The sequence below is a fragment of the Neodiprion virginianus genome, chromosome 7 (assembly GCF_021901495.1).
Source record: "Neodiprion virginianus isolate iyNeoVirg1 chromosome 7, iyNeoVirg1.1, whole genome shotgun sequence".
NCBI classification, from domain to species: domain Eukaryota; kingdom Metazoa; phylum Arthropoda; class Insecta; order Hymenoptera; family Diprionidae; genus Neodiprion; species Neodiprion virginianus.
The window spans coordinates 6,724,995-6,744,679 of record NC_060883.1 but is presented as its reverse complement, the minus strand read 5'-3'; the positions used below and the strand labels follow the sequence as shown (position 1 = coordinate 6,744,679).

Here is a 19,685-nt window from a genome sequence, read left to right as displayed (position 1 = left end):
GGACCATTCATTCCGAAACAACACACCCGATGGCGATGTGAACATTTATTACCGTCGGAAAAAGTAGGGGTACGGTTTTTGCCAACGTCGAGACGTCGCTCTTCGGATCTTCTCGTTCGTTTTGATTGGCTAGACACTCTACGAATCCGTTTCCGACCCGTCTTCACACACCGCATGCCTCGGATGTGTGCGCGTAGCTCCGTGTAGCTACACCGCAGGTAGAGTACAGCTACACAGTTTGCTCCGTTACAGTCGGTCAAACCCCTTTTGAGCTCTCAGGGCGTCCCTGTGGCCTGTGGATGGATACGACTGGTAGCTCGGGCGAAAGCTGAGAGCGTCGAGCGATCAATACGAGCGTCGGCGACGTCGGCGGTGTTGCCAAGCGACGGAAGCTGCTGCTGCTGCTGCTGCTGCTTGCTACGCGAGTTCATCGGCCTTTCTCCGTCTCTCTTCGTCCCTCTTTCACCCCTTCGCCACCAGGGCGACGTTTCTCGCCCCCACTCAGATATCCACCCGCGCAAGAGAAAATCCAAGCCGCAGTTGAGATTATTATTTAATTCATCCTATTCCGACTCCCTCTCCTCCGCTTCCTACCGACATTATTCCACGCTCGCGTGCTGTTTGTTTCGTTTCGTTGTATCCTTTTGTCTTTTCACGAAATGACGATTTTTTAATTCACGATTGTATAGATTTTTTTTTTTTTCTTTTTTAACGTGAATTTGTCCCTAGTAGCGTTCGTAAGAGTCCGATTTGACCCGTACGACGGAAAATTTTCTGTGGTTGAACTTCTTTGAGACTCCCGAGTTTTTTGACACTTGTTTAGAAAACTTTTTATTGTACTGCAGGTTTCGAAGATAACTTACGGTTTTACACAAATAATTTTATGAATTTTCACTGAAATATTATTTATAGATCGAATAAAGCGTAATATTCTAAATTCCTGAAAATTGAGAGTATGCTATGGTATAATGTCGCTTATTTAACTGTTATTAGACAGTGCCTGCGCATCGTTGATTCCTATCATTGAATCATCACTAGTAGCGAAAATACATGTTCTCGCGTTATTCTTGCACGAAACAAAACTTTTTTAATGTGTTTGTTCGGTATCGCATATAAAATTCCGTTATCTGTTGTGTTTCCACGTTAGTGATGGTTATAGGGTCTGATGATAGTCAACGTGCGTGACATTTTACTCAGTCGATAACGACTCACTACATGGCATCCTTTTAATGAGGCTGAACTTGGTAACGTTGGTGCAATTGCAACCATGCATTTCTATGAAAAAACGTTATTTTGAAACTTCGGGATTGTTTGGAATGCAGTAAATAGTAATGAGAAAACCATACTCATATTTTGCAAAGATAACCACTCTAGAGTCAACGCAAAGTTGTAAAATATTGACTGCTAATTGCAATATTCCGTTACGTTAACGCAACTTTGACTTCGTGAAAATAAACAGTTTATGTCTGTTCCAAAATGCAAAATTTTACAATAACCATTTTATCCACCAGATATCTCAGACATGGTTCATGAACAGTCGAAAAAAAAAATGCTCGTTCGTTATTTAATGAAAAAATAAATTTTAGAAAAATTTAACACTATTTTCGGTGCAAAACTCTATTATTTCATCTATGAAATTTGCTGAATTTTTTTCTGTTGTGTTCCAAACGTCGGAGTTGTTTTTCAGAGATTCTTTTCACATTTTTTCGTAACATTATTTACGTAACCAACTATGCTTGGAGTCTCTTATTATATTTTTTCATTTCTTTTTCCAGAATGTCGACCACAAGCTGAAATTCCGTTCCAAGAAGGGACAACTTCCCTTTGTTGAGCTGAATGGCGAAGAAATTGCTGACAGTGCAATAATCCTTCGGGAACTAGGCCAGAAGTATGGAAAAGATTTGGACGCAGGTCTCACCCCAGAGCAACGGAATATCTCTCACGCAATGATATCTATGATTGAGAACCACCTTGTTTGGGTTGTTTGGTGGTGGCGTACCAAAAATCCAGACCTGTTACTCAAAGGATTCAAAGTGAACCTGCAGCATGCATTTGGCACTCGCATTCCGAATGCGATACTAAACTTCTTCTTCAAATTCACATTCAGTCGTAAGGTGAGTTTCGTTTTATCTCTCTTACGGTTTGGTGTAGCATGAGCTGTGGGTTATAATATTGAGTTACTTGTGTGTTATCATAATTGTAAATGAATTATAGTATAATTATAAACTGACACCAAGCAATATGTAATATAACTACAGATAATCGAGTAACATTTCTCATCGGTACTTCCATACTGTTGTGCTAATAATAATTTTTTGGTATCATTACCATAGTTCATTACTCCATTGGAACTAATACACCATGTTATGTGGGAGAATCTTTAATATGTAATTCTTTGCGTTCTTTTTCGAATTAAACTATTACATCATACCTGAAAATTTGCTAATTGTTTGTGAATATTGCAAGTAGTTAGTGTAAAGTAGAAACTTCAAGTATTTATCTATGTTAATTAGTATCTGAAATTTTTTCACTTTTATACAATGCTTCGTTGTGCTTTGCTTCGTTTTATTCTAAACTAGAGATTAACGGAGCGTCAATATCCATCCTCAGAATATGATGTATCCAATATTTACTTAATGACTTTATTGAATGTTGCATTGATCAGCATTTAACAAGGTACGAATTATTTGAATCGACGAGAAAATGAGAACAACCTCTATCAACATTTTTTGTTTTATTTTCTTGTCGAGTTTTTTTAAAGTGATAATCGCAAACTTCTTTATTTATAACTCTGGGCAGTTATGAATAAATGGTTCTCGTCTTTAAATATATTCCTCTTAAACACCAAGTAAATAAAATTGCAAAACAAATATGTAAAGAGAGCTTTCAATATTGAACAACTGTTGTCAAGTCTTTTGCGATACCAATTGAAGAACTGTAATATCTTTTTTTGTCCATCATACAACTTGTGCGTTAATGATTGTGTTTAATTTTTTTTTTTTTTTCTATATTGACGTTCGTTTAGTTATTACACTTACCAACAGCTTTGGTTGATACCTAGATGGTAGACTAGAGGTAGGGTTGAGTTTAGGAGATGAGAGTGTGAAATGCAGCGTTGTAGCAATCTGTAGTGAATTGTACTTGGATTTGTTTCAGTGTGCACGAAAAGTCAAGGCCCAAGGTATGGGAGTTCACACCGCTGAAGAAGTCGCCCAGTTTGGATGCGACGATCTGAAGGTTCTCTGTGACATGCTTGCTGACAAGCCTTTCTTCTTCGGAGATGAACCAACTACGGTAAAATATTCTACATATTTCTTTACTTTTACAATAGATGGCAGTTTTTAATATTTTTCTGTGATAAAATAACACCTTATCACATAGTTTTCAATTGGCAAAAAATTTGAACATTTATATTATTCTGATTTTCTACTTTTGTCTTTTCTATAAAATTTGATTCTACTTTTTAAATTACAATACTCCGCTGTACAGAATGAATATTATTGAAATATATGTTGTAACTTCTTTACGCATAGTTGGATGTTGTCGCCTTCTCAAACCTGGCCCAGATTTTGTACATCGAAAAGGATACTCCTTACGCGCTGAGGGACTACATGCAGGAGAGTTGCGCAAACTTGGTTGGCCACTGCTCGCGTATGAAGGAACGTTGTTTCCCTGACTGGGACGACATTTGTAGCACACTTGATTTGAACACGCATTTGCCAAAACCCGTGAAACAGGAAGAGAAAGAAAGCAAGGAGGAAGCCAAGGAGACTAAAGAGTCAAAGGAAGAGAAAGAGGGAGACAAGGAAAAGGCTGATAAGGAGGAAAAAGACGTTGAGAAGGACAAAGAGGTCGAGGAAAATAAGGACAAAGAAAAGGATGGTAAATAAACTGCTGCTATTAATATGCAGGAGTAAACATGAAGAATCGTTTTAATGGTCTGACGGAGAGATAGAGAGAGAACGAGGATGGAGGAGGAAAGCTCTCTACTTATAAACTGACACACAACCCATGTATACAATATTATTACTTCGGCCATTGTCATTTACACGTCATTATCAACATCGTTATTCATCATTGTCGACTTGTCGATCCATGTCCCCGTCCTCTTCTTTTATTCTCATCTAGTGAGGCTATTTTGCAAGCACGTAGGTAAGCGAATGAGTTAATGAGTGGATCGCAGAAAATCAGGCATATGCGTGTTGACAATTTAAATAGCGTTTCAACAATATACAAGACTACTTATTGTCAGATTAAACCACAATAACGAAACAAGGTTGAAAGTGAGATTTCCTACTACCAAGCACGATGTCGATACATAATTTCGACTATCAGAGTAACCGTCATCTGGTCCTTTTCTTTTTGTTATTCGAAACGAAAACAGAGAATAACGTATTCCTTAATCATGCATCAAATGCGAGGTATAAAAGAAATTTCCAAGTTACAATTTGTTTGTCTATTACATCATCGTGTGTGATGGGACGTAAGTTTTTAAGTGTAATTTTATTGTCGAAAGATATGAGAGAATGAATATTATTGTAAATATGAAGTTGCTCTGAACGAAAGTTACAGCTAAGAAACTCCATTAAACCTTAAAGAATAGCCTCATTAGTCCACTAGATCCAACTCAACGACGGCAACAAAATGAAAAATTTTGACACGTACGAGTATTTAAAAAAAATTTTTAAACTAAAAACGAAATCGGCGCTAGAAAAGAACATTTGTTAAAATTATACTGTAGAAAATTTTCAAGTTGTTAGTATAGATAGTGGACTAGAATAAACCAAAGCCTGGTATACTTTGAACGCAGGAAGACAAAAAAGAAAAAAATGGCGTGAGATCTCTATCTAGCAAAGCGTGCATGAATATATTAATAATATTAAATTCACGTCATACATTAATACATTATTTTTCCATTTTCTTTGTCCACTCTATTATATGAATCGTTTTCATTGTAAACCGGGCTCAAACATTTTTCATTCGTCACAGCTCATTCCCATCAGTACCAGTAGATTTTTTTACGTTTTTTATGAATAATCCAGACAAGCATTGACCCAATGTGACTATTCGTCAACAATTTATGTGTATATATATGCAATACACATAATTATGTGTATATATACATAAATAAATGGAACAAAAAAATTGTGTAAGTGAATACACCCGGAATACATAAGTAAAAGATGAACGCCATTTGTAATATGTAATAGATATATAATCGTTTTTAAAATCACGTATATAGACACACATATATAACTATAAATATATATATGTATGTATTTATACATCAAGTTTGACGTAAATTAACAAGATACACGTCAACGTGATGTGAATAAAATTTGTGCGCGGTACGTAGGCTGAAATATAGTACAGTTCTAAACTGCGTAACATCAAAATAAGATATAAGTTTACCGAATGTCTTTCATACAGTAAAAGATTGACGTTATAGATATTTAATTTATCCTCGAACATCAAAGTGACGCTATTTCCCTAAGTGTCGCGCGCACGACACATCACGAATATAACAATGAAGACAAAATGAATTGTAATTAAGTAGATTATTATTATTATTATTATTATTATTATTATATTATTATTACGATTGATTAAAATAAGATAGAAAAAATTAAAGTTTAAAGAAAACAACACATAACACTGTAAACGCGTTAGATAGACAAACCCAAGTATGTAAGGATAATGTAAGAATTAATATTATTCATAATTATTACATTATGACTGCTCGTTCTATGATCGGCGCTACGCATTTCATTGTCATTATATTGTATATCACCATTTATTAATTATATATATATGAATAAATAAAATGTGTTTATAAATAATAGCTGTACAATTCAATGTGTGTGCTGTCAGATTTCTTCAATTCTAAAAGTACTCCAGGCTCCAGCCCATGACTTCGATTAAATAATTCGAAATTCCTATTCCACTGTCAATTTTTTTTTTTTCGGTCATTTTCAAATAGACGTTACAAATTAGTCGTTTCGCGGTGAAATATGTTAGAAAAAACATTCTCGTATTTCGGCGTCTTGTGAAATTATAAAATATTTGATGGTCAATTTGATTTTTCGCCTTAAAACTGTTATAAATCAGTATCAATAAGTCAGTGATAAACCATGTTTACTATACATACTACCGACGTTCAACAATATCACCGGCATGAATACGATTACGTGTATTTTTTCTTGGCCACTTGTAGAATTTAAATTTCTGCAACCAAGTTCTACGCATGTACCTTATACCTTTGGACTACTGTATTATAGGTATAACAAGCACGTAATGCTAATCACAGTAAGTTGTATATATACTGCAGGATGGGCATACGAACGGTAATTTGCTCACGTACTGTTCTTCGGTCTTCACTTCGTAACTAACCATAAGTGATAATGCTGTCCTGATTGGCAGATATGACAATCCGTAATCAACCTGTATGAATAAACGAATCACTTACCCGGAAGGAAGTCGTGATCGAAAAAAAAAGAATTTATACGTTACCTGCGCCACACGCACGATACGTTAATTTGTGTATCGTGTTAATATTGAATTCAATATCTGCGAATAATTATCTGTCCAAAGATGTGATTTTAATTTTACGTGGAACGTATGGGACTTAATGCATATGCAAACTTGATAAACAAGTGATCTGATTTGACTGTTTTTACTGATGTCTTCCTTTTTTATAAATGAAATGCAACTCAGTACTTTCATGGGAATATGTACACATTGTGGTCATGGATTTATTATAGGGACAATTGTCTACAATAATACATTCAATCCCCTCCTTGTAGATATTACGGTGTATTTTTTAAACTTTATTTGAGCACGGAATTTAAATCATAAATGAACTTTGGAATTAGAAACGATAGAAACAGCTATCCCTGCCGGAAGACCACATTTCACTCCTAGGAAGCAGAGTTTAATAGAAAAGTGCTGGATATGAGAAAATTTTTACGTTCATAATTAGGACATCAGGAATTCAAAAAACGCATACAGAACATTGAAATATTGACAGATGGGAAAATACGACGAAGCGTTTCCATTTTATGCTTCTGGTATGAGAAATGCATCTAATCCGAGGTCTTTCGAAACAATAATACATCAGATGTATTAATGATGCAGAGACCAAAAAGTATACATGTTTATGCGATATTAATATATATGATCCATTTACGATCAATACGTCATGCATACCATAAATTTTATAATTTTCCAGGAAACAAACTAGATTATCTACAATAATACGGCTATAATATGAAAATAGAAGAATTATTCATTTCAAAATGGGATTCCATTCGATTCACGCTCGGTGTATTCCATAGCATTAATACTCATAATTATTCCAACAACTTTTCATTTGCTCTCTCGATCTTGAATTTTCGTAGGCATAGAATCGAAACGCTGGTTTATCTAGTCGCAAGTGAAGTATCTACGTTGGGTAGAGAGGCAGAATTGTTTTTCGAAAAGTGTTCGTATGGAATAAAATTCAGAGTAACTGTAATACATCACGGATACGCTAATTTTGATCGGGATGAAATGCATGCTCCGTATATGAGACAGTATTTAGGCAGTGTCCTGATTTAAAGACCGAAAAAAGGTGATTGTAGGCGATTTTTTTTTTTTTTTTGATAGGGAGAGATAGAACGAAGCTTCTTAGAACTTCCATACATTATATCATATCATCATATATCATACATCGTACATCATACATCATACATCATATATCATACATAGCATTAAAGTTCGAAACCAAAGTATGGATGTTCGGATGTTCAGAAAGTGACGTCACTCAAAATTTTTTTTCTCTTGACGTCATCGATCTATAGTAATCGAAAATCAGCTAGCCGAATTCCTCAGTCTGGAAACAACCGCGCAGTAGAGCGGATGGTTGAGAGTCGCGCTCCGCAAATTTCGAGTACCGGGTTCTCAACCTCCCGGATCCCGCGCTTCGGGTCCGCTACGCGGTGAAACTCGACTTCCAGGATAAGCGCTCCGTGGTTCCTGGTTCATGTTTACAATAAATTATTTCAATTCGTTTTTCGCGCAACCCCAAATTCGGTAGCTGTCAGTCCGCTAATAAAATTTCTCGACTTCCAGGATAAGCGCTCCGTGGTTCCTGGTTCATGTTTACAATAAATTATTTCAATTCGTTTTTCGCGCAACCCCAAATTCGGTAGCTGTCAGTCCGCTAATAAAATTTCTCGACTTCCAGGATAAGCGCTCCGTGGTTCCTGGTTCATGTTTACAATAAATTATTTCAATTCGTTTTTTGCGCAAGCCCAAATTCGGTAGCTGTCAGAAGCGAGAATCGCGCTTCGCAAATTTCGAGTACCGGGTTCTCTACCTCCTGGATCCTGCACTCCGGGTCCGTTTGCTGGTGCAACTCGAGTTCCGGGACCAGCGCTCCGTAGTTTCCGCGCTCCAGGTCCGTTACCTGGTGCAACTTGACTTCCAGGACAAGCGCTCCGTAGTTTCCGCGCTCAAGGTCTACTACCTGGTGGAACTCGACTTCCAGGCCAAGCGCTCCGTAGTTTCTGCGCTCCAGGTCCACGACCTAGTGAAACTCGACTTCCAAAACAAGCGCTCCGTGGTTCTGGCTGTCCAGGTCCTCCACCTGGCGGATTTTGACTTCCAGAACAAGAGCTCCGTAGTTCTGGCTGTGCAGGTACTGTACATGACAACTTTTGATCTTCCGGACTGATTGCCAAGTGTACAAGTTTGATTATTGAAAACGTCATGTTTTGCACTATCAAACCAATATGCATGCATCAGATAACATTTCGATTCGAAAAAAAAAATCGAACGACCAGGATCAACAAATTGCAATTGGTGAGTGGTTGGCACTGTGTACATAGGAATACATGACAATAGCGTCGTTTAATTAGAACTAAAATTGCTGTGCGCAGTGTTTCAAATCTGTCAGCACTTAGCTGATTGTTCTGCGGTGTTTTTTGACGAAATTTATTGTCACAAAATCGCAATACGTTATACTTACATGCATGTGTAAACGTGATTTGTAGCTTTATGTGGAAAAAATCTTACGGGCAGATTCGGTTTGCGTCACATGCACAAAGACGGTGTTGATTCTTTATACTGTGAAGAAAATAACAGATTTTTCGGGGAGTCATCGTGCCTCCGTCTCCCCTGCAACTATGTCATCTGGTAAAACACTGACAACGAGTAAGCAAACACACTAGCACAATAACCAGTTATACTCGACATCCGACCCCGAGCGAGTGTTTTAAATCTAGTTATTTTTACTTCGCGCACCATTCTATTATCGATGTACCAAAATAACCCAAAAATCCGTGATATCATATTAATTGTCGAGCTCTGACGTAAAAAGTAACCATTTGTACCAAAAAAATTTTGTACGAAAGTGAATGTGATTTAACGTTTTTTCGGAGTTTTTTACTTGATCGATGATAACAATACGTGTCAATTTAAAGGATTTTATTTATTACATATCAGACAAAAATTACGCACTCTATCTTTCCTGCCAATTCGAGATTCCAGCGGCGAGGCGCTTCAATGGCCAGCTAGTAACTTCGCTATTTCGCGACAATTGATTTCAAGTAAATTTTTCTTGTACCGTCCAGATGTTAGTTAAAATACATTCGAAATTTCAAGAAGCTTCGTTAGTTATATCCCATTAAAAACAAAAAACCAACAATCAACGTTTCGCTTGAAAATGATCGTATTTGGTTGATTAAAAAAAAACAATATGTGTACTTTCCCGATCGTTCATACGGCAGCATTTGAAGAACCCGATTTTCACTATGAACCACGTGAAAGATACTTTTTCTCCATTATCTGATTTTATTATTGACCTTTTTTCGGTATTACTTGAATATTTAGCTATATAATTATTGATTGCTTGTAGTTTTTAACTATTTGTAAACGATCATAGTACAAAATGAGGAATTATAATCATTTATTGTCATGTAAACAAATAACAAAAAGCTATGTTACTATTTGTGCACAGCGAGTATAACAGTTTTATAATATTTAATAGCAATTGTAATTATACATCATCTAGATTTTTTCAAACTTGTCATTATTACAATAAATTATGTCAATTTATTTTTCGCGCGAGCCCAAATTCAAAAGCTATCTTTATGATAATAAAATTTCTATAATTTTTCATAACTTTGTCAATCTTCTTGGTAAAGTGTATCAATGAGAAAATAATATTGATCCTTATACAATATTTTTGTGCGTTCTAATACTGAAAATATTTATTAGTATTCGAGGTACAACCCGAGGTGGTTCGTGGTCGTCGTTGGCGGTGGTTGGAGGTGGTCGGAGGTGGTTGGCGGTGATCGAGGTTGACGAGGAGGACGAGGATTTGTTCTCAACCTCCCGCATCCCGCGCTTCGGGTCCGCTACGTATTTCGAGTACCGGGTTCTCAACCTCCCGGATCCCGCGCTCGGTGAGTTCAACATTGTAATAATATTTAATGGCGATTGTATTTATATTCATTCCAAAATTGTTTAAATTTGTCATAATCACAATAAATTATTTCAATTCATTTTTCGCGCAAGCAGAAATTCAGTAGCCACAAATGCGCTAATGAAATTTACTATATTGTTGATGATTCAATTGATTATATTGATCCTTACACAACATTTTTGATGTGTTCTTATACTGAAAACATTTATTACTATTCCAGGTGTAACCCAAGGTGGTTATCGGTGGTTGTTGGAGGTGACTGTTGGTGGTCGGAGGTGGACGAGGAGGAGGACGAGGAGGAGGAGGAAAACAAGGTGGACGAGGAGGACGAGGATTTGTGCTCGGTGAGTAAAACAGTTTTACAATATTCAATGGCAATTGTAATTTTAGTTTATCTAAAGTTTTGGAAACTTGTCACGTTTACAATAAATTATTTCAATTCATTTTTCGCGCAAGCACAAATTTTAATCCTTACACAATATTTTTGATGTGTTCTCATACTGAAAATATTTATTACTATTCAAGGTATATCCTGAGGTGGTTGGCGGTCGTTGGAGATGGCCGGAGGTGGACAAGGAGGACGAGGATTTTTGCTCGGTGAGTTTACCATTTTTATAGTATTCGATGAAGTAGGATCAGGATCAGAAGTGAGATCAGGAGTAGAAGTAGGATGAGGGGTGGATGTAGAAATAGAAGTAGGAGTAGGTGTAGTAGTAGAAATAGGACTCGGAGTAGGAATAGGAGTATTCGTCGTAGTAGGAGTAGGAGTAGGAGTAGGAGCAGAAGTAGGTAGGGCGGGGTGGGTCGTGAGAGGGAAGGGGATCGGCGGAGAGAGGGGCGCGGAGGGGCGGGAAGGGGATATTATCATATGAAGTTATCAGTAATAAGCGATTGCGGGTAAAATATTAGCTTACTTTTGAAAGTATTTATGAATATAGCCTCTATGAATATTCGTTGTTGGTATATAAGGTCTGGCAAAGTACCTACTTTCTGTAAGAGATGTTGAAGATTTTTAACATAATTATGTTTCAGTTCTGTGCCCCACCTAGTGATCCACTAGTACATATCCTCCGACGTGACATCGCTCTGCTACGTATGAAGAAGAAAAGATTTATGATGCAAATTGCTCCTCTCTTCTTGCCATTGTGCTTTCAGCCATTGTTGTGCCGTGTGTTTAAAATTTAGGACAGTATGTAATATAGAATAACAGGTACAGCTACGAATATAGGACTACAATAAATCTTATAGAAATGAGCTCTCATTGAGATTTCTCTGTAATTATAACTCGACGCGAGAAGGCAAAAATCAACGTAATGCCATCTGTAAGGTAATTGGACTCGTATTTCCACTACGAGAACTCGTTGGGCATTTTGCGGTGAAGTTTGAAAAATTGTTATACAAGAAATTGAATAACTATAAAAATGGATAAAAAATATTATCTCTAATAGTGAATATAGCTAATACAGCTTTAACCGTATATCGATTATGTTAATGATCTATTGTGACAAGATCGGAATTAGATAAGCTCTCTAAATACTCTTTTCTAGACTATTAATTTATATCATGTATATGTAAATGTATATTTCTTGAGTTTATACAATCAATGCACTAGGATTACCCTTGCCATGTTTTATGGTGCGCTTGTGTAATTTGTATATTATTAACGTTACGTTTCACTCTATTTGCGACAAGTTGTGAGTGTTTCTAATTTCTTGGCAATTATTTATGTACGTGTATGTGTATATATGTATATGTATACTTATGCATGCGTATATACATATATACACATATATAAAACTAGATTTTTACAATAAACACAGAGGTTTTAATATATTCACATACGGATTTCTGTGTAATTCGCATTTGTTCTTGTAACCCAATGTCCTACATACGATGGCGAAAATCGAGATCCAACTTAACTGAGTCTCAAAGCCCTGTTGACATAAAAGCAGCTATTTGATAGAAATTATAGTTTGTAGTTTACACAGCCCATTGCATGATATTTCAATTTAAATACATATGTTTCAATGTATTTAGGAATAATTTATCAAATATACAGAGGTCATGTGCAAATAATAAATGAATTGATTCGTCCGCAGTTTGATGTATTCATTAGAGCTTTAACAATAAATCTAAGCTTTGTTACTTCTTTTATTTTATTATGGATAATCAAAAACATTTCCGACTATTCGTGCTGTGGAAGCATGGGGATTAAACCAAATGTAGCAAAAGATTAGAAACAGTGTATGTAGAGTACGGGTATATTTCTAATAACGCAAACACGTGCCGCTAGCTTAGTTTTGACATATCTAGAATACCACGCCTTGCGAATTAGATTTCCATACAGAGATGAATAAGCGATTTTAAGAACTGCATTCTCGTTGTTGAATACTCTATGCCTCATGGGAAAAGAAAATCTGTAACGACGAAATTGATGCACCGGATCATCGTCGACTTCAACTTTTGAAATGTCCTACCATTTCCGAACACCTCCAATCATCCTATTTACCTATATTACTAGAGTAGCTATGATATGAAAAGAGGAGAATTATTCATTTTGAAATGGGATTCTATTCGACAGGCGCTCGATGTATCCCACAACATTAATATTCAAAATTATTCCAACAACTTTTCATTTGCTCTCTCGATCTTGAATTTTCATAGGCATAGAATCGAAACGCTGTTTTAGCTGGTCGCAAGTGAAGTATCTGCGTTGGGCGGAGGAGCGGAATTGTGTTTCGAAAAGTATTCGGATGGAAAAAAATTCAGAGTACTAATTTTGAACGAGATGAAATGGATGCTTCGTATATGAGACAGTATTTAACGCTGCGTAGTGATTTAAGGACCTAAAAAGGTGATAGGGAGAGAAAGAACGAAGCTTCTTAACACTTCGAGTGTTTTTTAACACACATTTGAAAGATACGAGCAGAATTTTTCATCGCCAACTGTCGCAGAACGGCAGCGTTATTAGCCGACCCGTTCACTGAAGAATATATCTTCAGTCAACGGCTAACCATCGAAGGGCCTGGCCGCTTGAGTCTGGAATCGGCAGGAGAGATAAAGTGTGTATTTCTTGTATGAAACGTAGAAAATCATCATACATCATATCATATCATCATACATCATACATCGTACATCATACATCATCATACATAGTATCAAAGTTCGAAACCATAGTTTGGATGTCGGATGTTCAGAAAGTGACGTCACCAATTCAAAATCAGCTAGCAGAATTCCTCAGTCTGGAGACAACCGCGCAGTAGAGCGGACGGATGAGAGTCGCGCTCCGCAAATTTCGAGTACCGGGTTCTCAACCTCCCGCATCCCGCGCTTCGGGTCCGCTACGTATTTCGAGTACCGGGTTCTCAACCTCCCGGATCCCGCGCTTCGGGTCCGCTACGCGGTGAAACTCGACTTCCAGGATAAGCGCTCCGTGGTTCCTGGTTCATGTTTACAATAGATTATTTCAATTCGTTTTTCGCGCAACCCCAAATTCGGTAGCTGTCAGTACGCTCATAAAATTTCTCGACTTCCAGGATAAGCGCTCCGTGGTTCCTGGTTCACGTTTACAATAAATTATTTCAATTCGTTTTTCGCGCAACCCCAAATTCGGTAGCTGTCAGTACGCTCATAAAATTTCTCGACTTCCAGGATAAGCGCTCCGTGGTTTCTGGTTCACGTTTACAATAAATTATTTCAATTCGTTTTTCGCGCAACCCCAAATTCGGTAGCTGTCGGTTTGCTAATAAAATTTCTATAACTTTACAATCTTCTCATAATCTTTTTGGTAAAATATGTCGATAAAAAAATTATATGAAACCTTACACATTATTTTTGATTTGTTCTCACGCTGAGAATATTTATTAGTATTCGAGGTATAACCTGAGGTGGTTGAAGGTGGTCGGAGGTGGACGAGGAGGAGGACGAGGAGGACGAGGATTTGTGCTGGGTGAGTAAAACACTTTTATAATATTTGATGGCAATTGTAATTATATTTCATCTGAATTATTACAAACTTGTCACGTTCACAATAAATTATTCCAATTCATTTCTCGTGCAAGCACATATTCAGTAGCTATGAATAATCTTATACAATTTATCATATTATTACTTAATTAATTAATATTCCTATAATATTTGATGGCAATTGTAATTATATTTCATCTGAAATATTACAAACTTGTCACGTTTACAATAAATTATTTCAATTCATTTTTCGTGCAATCACATATTCAGTAGCTATGAATAATCTTATACAATTTATTACATTATTAATTAATTGATTAATTACATTAATCCTTACACAATATTTTTGATGTGTTCCTATACTAAAAATATTCATTACTATTCCAGGTATCACCTGAGGTGGTCGGAGGTGGACGAGGAGGAGGACGAGCTGGACGAGGAGGAGGACCAGGTGGACGAGGAGGAGGACGAGGTGGACGAGGAGCAGGCGGGGTGGGTCGTGGGAGAGGACCTCTCCTCTCCTCAGAGGAGGGGCGGGGGGGGGGGGGGGGGGGGGGCCAGGGAAGGGGGGGGGGTGGTGGGCGGGGAGGGGGAAGGGATGGGAAGGGAAGGGAAGGGAAGGGAAGGGGAGGGGGGAGGGAGGCGGGACGGGAAGGGGGGCGGGAAGGGGAGGGGGAGGGCGGAAGGGTGGGAGAACGGGAGGAAGGGAGGGAGGGAGGGCGGGTGGGAGGGAGGGAGGGCGGGGCGGGAGGGAGGGAGAGAGTGGAGGACGGATGTCGATGCTAGCCCGTTAGAGTTAATAGAGCAGTACCGCCCCCCTACATGCCCTCCCGCCCACCCTCCCTCCCTCCCACCCCGCCCTCCCTCCCACCCACCCGCCCTCCCTCCCTCCCTCCCGCCCTACCACCCTTCCGCCCTCCCCCTCCCCCTCCCCCCTCCCCCTCCCCTTCCCCCCCCCCCCTCCCTCCCCCCTCCCCTTCCCTTCCCTTCCCCCTCCCCGCCCACCTCCCCCCCCCTTCCCTGCCCCCCCGCCCCTCCTCTGAGGAGAGGAGAGGTCCTCTCCCACGACCCACCCCGCCTGCTCCTCGTCCACCTCGTCCTCCTCCTCGTCCACCTGGTCCTCCTCCTCGTCCAGCTCGTCCTCCTCCTCGTCCACCTCCGACCACCTCAGGTGATACCTGGAATAGTAATGAATATTTTTAGTATAGGAACACATCAAAAATATTGTGTAAGGATTAATGTAATTAATCAATTAATTAATAATGTAATAAATTGTATAAGATAATTCATAGCTACTGAATGTGTGATTGCACGAAAAATGAATTGAAATGATTTATTGTAAACGTGACAAGTTTGTAATATTTCAGATGAATTGAAATTACAATTGCCATCAAATATTATAGGAATATTAATTAATTAAGTAATAATATGATAAATTGTATAAGATTATTCATAGCTACTGAATATGTGCTTGCACGAAAAATGAATTGAAATAATTTATTGTAAACGTGACAAGTTTGTAATAATTCAGATGAAATATAATTACAATTGCCATCAAATATGATAAAAGTGTTTTACTCACCCAGCACAAATCCTCGTCCTCCTCGTCCTCCTCCTCGTCCACCTCCGACCACCTTCAACCACCTCAGGTTATACCTCGAATACTAATAAATATTCTCAGCGTGAGAACAAATCAAAAATAATGTGTAAGGTTTCATATAATTTTTTTATCGACATATTTTACCAAAAAGATTATGAGAAGATTGTAAAGTTATAGAAATTTTATTAGCAAACCGACAGCTACTGAATTTTGGCGTGCGCGAAAAACGAATTGAAATAATTTATTGTAAACGTGAACCAGGAACCACGGAGCGCTTATCCTGGAAGTCGAGAAATTTTATGAGCGTACTGACAGCTACCGAATTTGGGGTTGCGCGAAAAACGAATTGAAATAATTTATTGTAAACGTGAACCAGGAACCACGGAGCGCTTATCCTGGAAGTCGAGAAATTTTATGAGCGTACTGACAGCTACCGAATTTGGGGTTGCGCGAAAAACGAATTGAAATAATTTATTGTAAACGTGAACCAGGAACCACGGAGCGCTTATCCTGGAAGTCGAGAAATTTTATTAGCGTACTGACAGCTACCGAATTTGGGGTTGCGCGAAAAACGAATTGAAATAATTTATTGTAAACGTGAACCAGGAACCACGGAGCGCTTATCCTGGAAGTCGAGAAATTTTATTAGCGTACTGACAGCTACCGAATTTGGGGTTGCGCGAAAAACGAATTGAAATAATTTATTGTAAACGCGAACCAGGAACCACGGAGCGCTTATCCTGGAAGTCGAGAAATTTTATTAGCGTACTGACAGCTACCGAATTTGGGGTTGCGCGAAAAACGAATTGAAATAAATTATTGTAAACGTGAACCAGGAACCACGGAGCGCTTATCCTGGTAGTCGAGAAATTTTATGAGCGTACTGATAGCTACCGAATTTGGGGTTGCGCGAAAAACGAATTGAAATAATTTATTGTAAACGTGAACCAGGAACCACGGAGCGCTTATCCTGGAAGTCGAGAAATTTTATGAGCGTACTGACAGCTACCGAATTTGGGGTTGCGCGAAAAACGAATTGAAATAAATTATTGTAAACGTGAACCAGGAACCACGGAGCGCTTATCCTGGTAGTCGAGAAATTTTATGAGCGTACTGATAGCTACCGAATTTGGGGTTGCGCGAAAAACGAATTGAAATAATTTATTGTAAACGTGAACCAGGAACCACGGAGCGCTTATCCTGGAAGTCGAGAAATTTTATTAGCGTACTGACAGCTACCGAATTTGGGGTTGCGCGAAAAACGAATTGAAATAATTTATTGTAAACGTGAACCAGGAACCACGGAGCGCTTATCCTGGAAGTCGAGAAATTTTATGAGCGTACTGACAGCTACCGAATTTGGGGTTGCGCGAAAAACGAATTGAAATAATTTATTGTAAACGTGAACCAGGAACCACGGAGCGCTTATCCTGGAAGTCGAGAAATTTTATTAGCGTACTGACAGCTACCGAATTTGGGGTTGCGCGAAAAACGAATTGAAATAATTGATTGTAAACGTGAACCAGGAACCACGGAGCGCTTATCCTGGAAGTCGAGAAATTTTATTAGCGTACTGACAGCTACCGAATTTGGGGTTGCGCGAAAAACGAATTGAAATAATCTATTGTAAACATGAACCAGGAACCACGGAGCGCTTATCCTGGAAGTCGAGAAATTTTATTAGCGTACTGACAGCTACCGAATTTGGGGTTGCGCGAAAAACGAATTGAAATAATTTATCGTAAACGTGAACCAGGAACCACGGAGCGCTTATCCTGGAAGTCGAGAAATTTTATTAGCGTACTGACAGCTACCGAATTTGGGGTTGCGCGAAAAACGAATTGAAATAATTTATTGTAAACGTGAACCAGGAACCACGGAGCGCTTATCCTGGAAGTCGAGAAATTTTATGAGCGTACTGACAGCTACCGAATTTGGGGTTGCGCGAAAAACGAATTGAAATAATCTATTGTAAACATGAACCAGGAACCACGGAGCGCTTATCCTGGAAGTCGAGTTTCACCGCGTAGCGGACCCGAAGCGCGGGATCCGGGAGGTTGAGAACCCGGTACTCGAAATACGTAGCGGACCCGAAGCGCGGGATGCGGGAGGTTGAGAACCCGGTACTCGAAATTTGCGGAGCGCGACTCTCATCCGTCCGCTCTACTGCGCGGTTGTCTCCAGACTGAGGAATTCTGCTAGCTGATTTTGAATTGGTGACGTCACTTTCTGAACATCCGACATCCAAACTATGGTTTCGAACTTTGATACTATGTATGATGATGTATGATGTACGATGTATGATGTATGATGATATGATATGATGTATGATGATTTTCTACGTTTCATACAAGAAATACACACTTTATCTCTCCTGCCGATTCCAGACTCAAGCGGCCAGGCCCTTCGATGGTTAGCCGTTGACTGAAGATATATTCTTCAGTGAACGGGTCGGCTAATAACGCTGCCGTTCTGCGACAGTTGGCGATGAAAAATTCTGCTCGTATCTTTCAAATGTGTGTTAAAAAACACTCGAAGTGTTAAGAAGCTTCGTTCTTTCTCTCCCTATCACCTTTTTAGGTCCTTAAATCACTACGCAGCGTTAAATACTGTCTCATATACGAAGCATCCATTTCATCTCGTTCAAAATTAGTACTCTGAATTTTTTTCCATCCGAATACTTTTCGAAACACAATTCCGCTCCTCCGCCCAACGCAGATACTTCACTTGCGACCAGCTAAAACAGCGTTTCGATTCTATGCCTATGAAAATTCAAGATCGAGAGAGCAAATGAAAAGTTGTTGGAATAATTTTGAATATTAATGTTGTGGGATACATCGAGCGCCTGTCGAATAGAATCCCATTTCAAAATGAATAATTCTCCTCTTTTCATATCATAGCTACTCTAGTAATATAGGTAAATAGGATGATTGGAGGTGTTCGGAAATGGTAGGACATTTCAAAAGTTGAAGTCGACGATGATCCGGTGCATCAATTTCGTCGTTACAGATTTTCTTTTCCCATGAGGCATAGAGTATTCAACAACGAGAATGCAGTTCTTAAAATCGCTTATTCATCTCTGTATGGAAATCTAATTCGCAAGGCGTGGTATTCTAGATATGTCAAAACTAAGCTAGCGGCACGTGTTTGCGTTATTAGAAATATACCCGTACTCTACATACACTGTTTCTAATCTTTTGCTACATTTGGTTTAATCCCCATGCTTCCACAGCACGAATAGTCGGAAATGTTTTTGATTATCCATAATAAAATAAAAGAAGTAACAAAGCTTAGATTTATTGTTAAAGCTCTAATGAATACATCAAACTGCGGACGAATCAATTCATTTATTATTTGCACATGACCTCTGTATATTTGATAAATTATTCCTAAATACATTGAAACATATGTATTTAAATTGAAATATCATGCAATGGGCTGTGTAAACTACAAACTATAATTTCTATCAAATAGCTGCTTTTATGTCAACAGGGCTTTGAGACTCAGTTAAGTTGGATCTCGATTTTCGCCATCGTATGTAGGACATTGGGTTACAAGAACAAATGCGAATTACACAGAAATCCGTATGTGAATATATTAAAACCTCTGTGTTTATTGTAAAAATCTAGTTTTATATATGTGTATATATGTATA

At 38.4% G+C, this 19,685-nt stretch overlaps 2 protein-coding genes and 1 long non-coding RNA gene across 3 annotated transcripts in view; all 3 read left to right on the top strand.

The window, feature by feature from the left end:
• The window catches only part of LOC124308395 (failed axon connections), a 36,368-nt gene extending 30,548 nt beyond the window's left edge, over positions 1-5,820 (top strand). Inside the window, exons 2-4 of the mRNA XM_046771076.1 lie at positions 1,776-2,114; positions 3,157-3,294; positions 3,534-5,820. Coding sequence (XP_046627032.1) covers positions 1,776-2,114; positions 3,157-3,294; positions 3,534-3,890 — 834 coding nt within the window. The 3' untranslated portion in view covers positions 3,891-5,820. The remainder of the gene's footprint in view (positions 1-1,775; positions 2,115-3,156; positions 3,295-3,533) is intronic.
• Positions 5,821-6,329: 509 nt separating this feature from the next.
• LOC124309025 (uncharacterized) lies at positions 6,330-10,344 on the top strand. Its single transcript, XM_046772242.1, has 3 exons — positions 6,330-6,344; positions 8,291-8,677; positions 10,258-10,344. The coding sequence occupies exons 1-3, from the start codon at positions 6,330-6,332 to the stop codon at positions 10,342-10,344; spliced, it is 489 nt and encodes a 162-aa protein (XP_046628198.1).
• A 431-nt stretch (positions 10,345-10,775) lies between these two features.
• On the top strand, positions 10,776-11,529 carry LOC124308651 (uncharacterized). The gene is made up of 3 exons (XR_006909055.1): positions 10,776-10,809; positions 10,991-11,062; positions 11,498-11,529. It is a non-coding gene; the product is annotated as an uncharacterized LOC124308651 (long non-coding RNA).
• Positions 11,530-19,685: the final 8,156 nt, after the last annotated feature.